Source organism: Pollicipes pollicipes, unplaced genomic scaffold, assembly GCF_011947565.3.
Source record: "Pollicipes pollicipes isolate AB1234 unplaced genomic scaffold, Ppol_2.1 Scaffold_2555;HRSCAF=2994_pilon_pilon_pilon, whole genome shotgun sequence".
NCBI lineage: Eukaryota > Metazoa > Arthropoda > Thecostraca > Pollicipedomorpha > Pollicipedidae > Pollicipes > Pollicipes pollicipes.
In genome coordinates, this window is record NW_023596136.1 from 13,887,259 (window position 1) to 13,894,463 (window position 7,205).

The following is a 7,205-nucleotide window of genomic DNA, read 5'->3' on the forward strand; positions in this document are numbered from 1 at the left end:
AAAAACACGTATCTTCTCGGAATAGTGGTCCGTATGGGAAAGGGGAACCACATCCACGTTCATTTCGTAAGAGTGATTTCAGTGTTTGTTTTTTTTTTGTATAAAACAATTCCAAGATAATAGAGTGCTGGTCATTTGCGGGGGACCGTGCTGCCGAGCGACGAACACAGTGGGTAAGAAAATAAAAAAAGATTTTATGCTTGGAAATAAAACCAGTTGCCAAGACTGGAAGAAATTTGAACAGCAGCTCGAAGCGCGAAGGGCAAGAAAGGTAGTATCCCGCCGCATTCAGGAGTTTGTCGCGGAGAGCAGCCTTGAAAACTTCGCAGGCAAATGCAGCCCATCAAAAGCACGTCGAAGCACCACGGCCGATATTGCAAGAGCACGGGCGGTCTGCTGCGGAGCACGCCCGCTCTCCGTCGACTCGGGCGGGAGTCGGGCTGCAACAAGACCGCTGCGTTCGGGTGGCAAAATAAGACCTGAAGCTGACACACAAAGTGAGCGACATTGGAAATTGTCACCAGCAGATCATAACGCGCACATGCGCGGCTGGCTCCTATGCCATGTCACTGAGACTTAACGACCCACTCATCTGCTGAAGCTATATGGCTTGGCCTGCCTCTTACCAAGGTAGGTAGGGCGGGCACCACGGGGAATCGAACCCCGTACCTCTGGTTTCTCAGACGCGGATTGGTTTACGCAGGTGCGTCAACCACTCCTCTATTGGCACCCTGGCTTCTACGGCAGCGAGAATCTAAACCATAATTCGTCAACCAGATTCGGTTTATGGGTTTTAGGTCGTACCCAAGATCTTGAAATCAAGCATCGGTTTAGCTTTATTGTAACAGCTCAAAATCGTGTTTGGTCTCCGATAAGGCTCGCCGAGCAGCATTGCACAGCGGAGAGCGCGCCGCCTGGTGCGTCATCAACACTCGAGGGCGAGGCGTTATTCGTCCCTCTGGCTTCAGCACAGCCAATGGTGTGCATCGACTGGCAGTCAGGCGATGTGAAGCGGTTCGAAACAAGCGTTGTGTGGCTTGGAATCGGACCCGGCAAAAGCGACAGGACTGGTTGCGAAAGCCGTGAAACCAGAGACTCGCCACGCCGTCACGTCAGCAGAGAGTGATCAGGCAGTTCGGTGGCTGGAGCGAGACGGGGGTCACGTGTGACGCGTGGCGCACCACCAGAGCTAAGGGCAGGCTTAAAGCGCAGCAGAGATTCAAATTAACATCGATTGCTCTTTGCATCGATGGAAATTGGCGCATTGGATGAAAGTGGCTGACCAGCTGCCCAGCGTGTCATTCGCGTTCGCAATGTGCATGGATATTTGAAATATTAACGATTCAAAGCTGTCTGTTTTTCCTGGGATACCCTGTATTTGACAGCAAACTGACATATGTCTGTTATTAGAGACTGACCAGTTTAGCGTGTCATGGTCCGAACATTTGACTCAAGTTGAAAGCAGTTGTCATAAGGAGCCGAACGCAAGGCTCCGCTTATTCTGCACAGCGCGCTTCTGTGGGTAGGGCTGCCAGGGTTTCGTGTCTGTGCGCGCTCCAGCGAAACGCTACCTACGGCGTACCGACAGTTGGCCTCGGCGGGGCTGACGGCGCTCCTGGTCAACAGGACACTCAAAACCAGCCATATCATACGTCTTCGAGTCGAGACGGACGAGCCAGTTTTAACGACCTCCCCTCCCCCCATCCGCACAGCGCAAAACACTCGCCGATACATCCCCAAAGTGCAGTTAAGCGCTCACTGCCTTTCGTGGCGTCTTTCTCATCACTCACTGCTCAGAAGTTTGAAGGAATCACGCAGCGGAAAGCCTGGCGCTGTGACAGGCCCACCTAGATCTCCGCTGCATTTCCGGGGACCTGTCCGTAACTTGTGCGCCGCGTTCTAGCCAAAATCGCCCACGAATCTGCGCACGCGAATGGTTTGGGGTACGGACCAGGATGACTGAACCTTTACATGGGACCTTTGTACGCTTCATCTCTTATTTTCGTCTTGGAACACGGCCAGCACCATCACCTGGCCTTCACAATGATTGAACCTACTGCTCGTTCACAATGATGTCCATCCCCACATTGTGGTCGTCCGTATCTGGCATGTTCATTGGTGATGACGGGGCGAAATCGTACCTAACACACTGGTGAGCCGGACATTGAGTATTCAAAGAATCACTGTATTTGATACGCCCTGAACACATTTGGAACCAGTGTACACCAAGGAGGAAAAGGATGACGTCGGAGGCAGGGATAGCCCGGACAGTTCATCGATGTCATTGACCTGTGATATCACGCTGCCAACGGCACCCCATGCCATAAGAGCTATAAGGGCCCTGTCTAGGGGATGGTCACAAATTTGAGATCTAGTTTTAGCGCACTCGTTCTCCGAAATCGTTATAGTGAAAAACATCAATGCATGTGACACTGCGTGTTGTTTTTCGGAGACGGCTCAAAACAGCGGCCGTGCATACCAATGGTACTTCTGCTCCAGACCAGTATCAAACACACGTTGATGTATTCTGAGACATTCGCGTAGACTAGCCTAGGGCCCATCTCATTCAGTCAAGTCGAGACAAACGCTCAAACAGCTTCGCACGCTTCCCTAAGCGTGCTGTCATTCCGATTCGCATACGAAACAAACTAGTAGACTGTCACAACGATAAAACGAGCGGTGCTTGGTTCACCTTAATCCTGAAAAGGTGGGACCAGACGTGTGAGCTCTTACTGAAGCTCCGTCACAATCCAAAGAATACCTCGAACTGTGTGCGGCACCAGCTGAGAGATTCGATCACATAGGAATGAAGCCCACACATCTCAAAAATGGTTCGGATAAAACTTTCAGAAATCAGATGCACATCGTCATGACCCCAGTGGCAACGAGCCGCACCGGAGGCGTGCAGTACCGCCACTCCAAGTCTGCTCCTCCGCCCAGGCAGCTCCGCCCCCTCCGCCACCACGGCACGAGACCAGGTCCGCCGGGCCTGATCACACCCGGTCCACAGGTTGGCCCTCGGTCAGCCGGTGCCGGGCTGTCGCCGCAGCCGGGCCCGCCGTCGGCTGCCGGAAAGAGGCGACAGCACCCGTCCGGTCCGGCCCGGAGCGGGTGGCCCGGTCCAGAGGCGCTGACCATCAGTAGTAGCGCGGCGGCGCCTGTCGGCTCGTCGGCACCTGGCAAACAGACGGAGCGGCGGGCGTGAGTCGCGCGCGCCGCTCTGGGGTAGCACATAGGGGAACACACATCACCATGCCAGGGTACCGGTGGCGCACTGGCTTCACTGGGCGCCTGGGCAACCAGGGTTACGAGGGCTCGACTTCCGGGGTGTTCGCCCATCCCGCCGGGCTGAGGTGGGCGGCGTCATATGGCCTCAGCTGCTGAGTGCGGCGTACAGCCCCAATGACAACGGGCACGACACCGTCTCGCAGAAAGGACAGCGTGAACATTGCGAAGAGGTCAAAATGCCAGAGCAAACGAAGATTCCCAAGCGGCAGACGATCGGAACCGACGGCAGCCGTTGTGCGCAATAAAGATCTGGCGCACTGCCCCCCCCCCCCCCCCCCCCCTGTTAGAAGGGCTGGGCCTGGTGGCACGTACCGCCGGCGAGCTGCCGCTGGCTGGCGGGTAGGCGCCGGGCCCCACCGTCCGCACCGGGTACCCGGACGTGATGCCGCCGGACTTGCCACTCTGAAAGCAGACCATCCCCCGCCGGATTAGGGCCGGCCGAGCGTGTCACCGGGCGCCGCCTGACCAATCACCGTGTTACCCAACTGTTGCCTGCGACTGCTCTCGGGATCAAACAGGATACAGCAGCCCATCAGAGAGCAAAGACAAGATATAATCACAAGACAGCATCATTAGGAAGCAATAGCGCACGCCAAAACATCGCTGGCAACGTAAGAGAGCGTTGTTCGGGGAGAAATGTCCGACATCGTTCGCGACGGGACGCTGCAGCTGCACAAGTGATGCCATTTGTCGCTGCGGCTGGGCCGTCGCGCCCTGGGCGCCGGCGGGCGCGCGGCACCAGACTGACCTGAGGCTGCTGCACGGGCAGGATGGGTGTGGAGCGAATGCCCATGTGCGATGGCTGCCGGTGCGACGCGCCGTAGTAGTCGCCCTTCTCGCGCGGCGGCGCGTCCATCACGCTGTGGGAGGCCATGCCGTAGCCTGCGAACGAGCCGGCGTCAGGCGGGCGGCGTCGAGGCCGGCGGTGCGGGCCGCCGCGGTCGGTCTGCACCGCGCCGGGCTGCAGGCTTCATCAACGCCGACGCAACGCCAGACACCACGTCAACGCCGCTCGCCTCAGCACGGGCTGGTCCACCAGCAAGACGAAGCGGACGCGATGGAAAACAAGACGTCGATGATGGTATGGAAGACGTGGAGCGTACGGAAGGGAGGCAGCGAAACGAGCACGGGAGACAGAGAGCACGTGACTGAATGTCGGTGCGCTGACCTCTCGAAGGCGCCATGTAGACCGGGTGATGGCTCTCCTCCCTGGCCACGGAAGCCACCGACACGTGGGGGTGGCCGGCCGACAGCGGGCCGTAGCTCACTGGTGAACATAGGGGTACGGTCAGGGACGGGGCCGACACGTGAGGGTAGCCGGCCGACAGCGGGCCGTAGCTCACTGGTGAACATAGGGGTACGGTCAGGACGGGGCCGGACACGTGAGGGTAGCCGGCCGACACCGGGCCGTAGCTCAACTGGTGAACATAGGGGTACGGTCAGGGACGGGGCCCGACACGTGAGGGTAGCCAAGCCGACACCGGGCCGTAGCTCACTGGTGAACATAGGGGTACGGTCAGGGACGGGGCCGACACGTGAGGGTAGCCGGCCGACACGGGCCGTAGCTCACTGGTGACAGAAGAGTACGGTCAGGGACTGAGCCGAAAAAAAACCCAAGGGGGAGGGGGCGACAGCGTGCCGTAGCTCACTGGTGAACATAGAGGTAAGGTCAGAAATCCGGGTGACCGTCACGCGCACTAACGTTCGTACGTACGCACAATCCACACACAATCAGCGACTGCTGGAGATAAGACACGGCAGCAGACCGTTGGCTGTGCGGCACGATACACAGACTCCGTTGACAAGACTTTTCTGCTTGAAGGCTGATTAACGACTTCTCAGCTTCCAGCCGGCGGCCGCTAACCGTGCTGGCCGCAACCGCCTTCAGAACCCCCACCCCCCCGGCCCCCACCCCCCCAGGCGCGATCACGAGGCGGCGCCCGCCGGCGAGCGGAGACCGCTCCGGCACTCACTGGAGGGCAGCGGCTGGCCCTTGTACAGGTACTCGTGGCGGTACGCCTGCTGTTTGCTGGTGAGACGCGGCGGCGTCGGACTCCGCGGCCGCTTCATGCCCTGAGGTTACCACACACGCCATCAGTCGCACGTCCACATCCGCCGCCACGCCGTCCGCGCGCCGCCGACTGCTGGCCAAGCGCGCAGGCGGTCGTACCGTCTGCAGGCGGCCGGAGTACAGCAGCCATTGGCGCCGCACGGCCGGCAGCCCCAGGTACGATCCCGTGTAGGAGGACACGACTCACAAACTTTTGATTTTCACACCAGCTGTTGGTGCGAGCGTTAGGCCGGCTGAGAAAACCGCACACGTCATTTTTACCGTGATCAAGCAATAACTCGGCTTAGATCGATTTGACCTCACCGGGCGTGTGGCGGCCATTTTGACATGATCCCGCGTCAACCGCACAGCGAGGTCTGATTAATGAAGCATGGTGTCGGCCCAACCATATGACATGTTTTCGAACGCATGAATGCCGGTCGGGCGGCTATCAAGCAAAACGCGCCCTGGTACGCTTTCGCAAGAATATTATGCTATAAGAATATCACGTCAAGTTACGTGTCCGCGTGGCATAATTGCAGCACCACAAATGTCTTCCATATATGTCTTCTGGAGCACTCCGTTATTTCGCACACAGTACGACAGAAATGGTCGAAGTTACACACCCCTAACCATTCTTTGAGCGGATTAAAACTTTGCGTTTACGCGCTTCTTCTTCAGCTTTATAATCGCGCTCAGGGCCGTTGAAAATCTACAGATAAAATTTGACCTATAATGTGTGGCACCCTAACCGCGTGCATACGGCAATCGCTTGGCTCCCCGACGATTACAGCCTTGCATTACCATGACGCCCAGCTTGTGGCCCGAGCATCTGCGTCACTGAGCGCCCAAAACGCAGCTCAAACACCTAGCCCCGCCTGCAAACGAGCGTCTGGACCCAGCCCAGACGGCGGCGGCGCCAGGCCGGCGCCGGGCGCGGAGGACGGTAGCGCACCATCTGCAGCAGCGACGGGTGGTGGGCCGGGTGCTTGTTGAGCGTCAGCCGGCCGGAGCCGTGCTGAGAGATGGGAGGCTGCAGCATCACCGGCTGCATGGCCGGCGGCGGGCCGTGCTGCGTCTGCTGCGCGTCCTTCATCAGCTGCTGCCGACGCCGCGTCTCGTCCTCGGTCAGCACCTTCTTCAGCTTCATGAACATCTCGTGCTTCTCCGTCTTCAGCTCCTTCAGCCGGGTCTCCAGCTGATGGTCAGAGCCGGCGGTGTCGGGAAGGATCTCGTCCGCACAGCCACAACTCAGACTCCGGCCGAGCAGTGTGGGTGGTATCGAGCCACCTTTACAAAACGCACCAAATAAAGTTTGCTTCAGCGCTAGGTACACATCGAAAGGTTTAAGAGAACGTTGACAGCCACACACCGCAAATCGAGCACTAGATATAGCTTTCAAAACAATAACTGTGAACAGATACTTGGCAACCAAATCCGCACCACTGTGTACTGCAATACCACATTGGACCATGGCATACTGCAATGATCTAATGAGCTCTACTGTAAAATAAATATACTTTTAGTCATGCTCGCAGGCTTCCACAACGAGAAGGCACTCAGAAGTGCATATCTAGTACTGTTCCTCTATAGCACAGGCAAAAGCAGCAGTTTCTTAGATCACTCTGCAAGCCCCTGCCTGCCGGTCCCCAGCTGGTCGGCGGCCCGCGACCCCCTGCCTGCCGGTCCCCAGCGGCCCGGTCGGCGGCTGGGTAGGTCCGGCCCGCGACCCCCTGCCTGCCAGTTCCCAGCGGCCCGGTCGGCAGCTGGGCAGGTACAGTCCGCGAGCCTCTGCCTGCCAGTCCCCAGCGGCCCGGTCGGCGGCTGGACAGGTCCGGCCCGACCCCCTGCCGCCAGTTCCCCAGCG

The 7,205-nt window shown here is 58.4% G+C and overlaps 1 protein-coding gene across 1 annotated transcript in view; it reads right to left on the reverse strand.

Annotated features, from left to right (window-relative positions):
* Positions 1 to 2,677: 2,677 nt before the first annotated feature.
* Positions 2,678 to 7,205, reverse strand: part of LOC119098345 (G protein pathway suppressor 2-like) — a 7,152-nt gene continuing 2,624 nt past the window's right edge. The window contains exons 2-7 of the mRNA XM_037221269.1: positions 6,294 to 6,536; positions 5,262 to 5,361; positions 4,457 to 4,555; positions 4,037 to 4,170; positions 3,601 to 3,690; positions 2,678 to 3,176 (exon numbers count right to left, since the gene is read on the reverse strand). Coding sequence (XP_037077164.1) covers positions 3,138 to 3,176; positions 3,601 to 3,690; positions 4,037 to 4,170; positions 4,457 to 4,555; positions 5,262 to 5,361; positions 6,294 to 6,536 — 705 coding nt within the window. The 3' untranslated portion in view covers positions 2,678 to 3,137. The remainder of the gene's footprint in view (positions 3,177 to 3,600; positions 3,691 to 4,036; positions 4,171 to 4,456; positions 4,556 to 5,261; positions 5,362 to 6,293; positions 6,537 to 7,205) is intronic.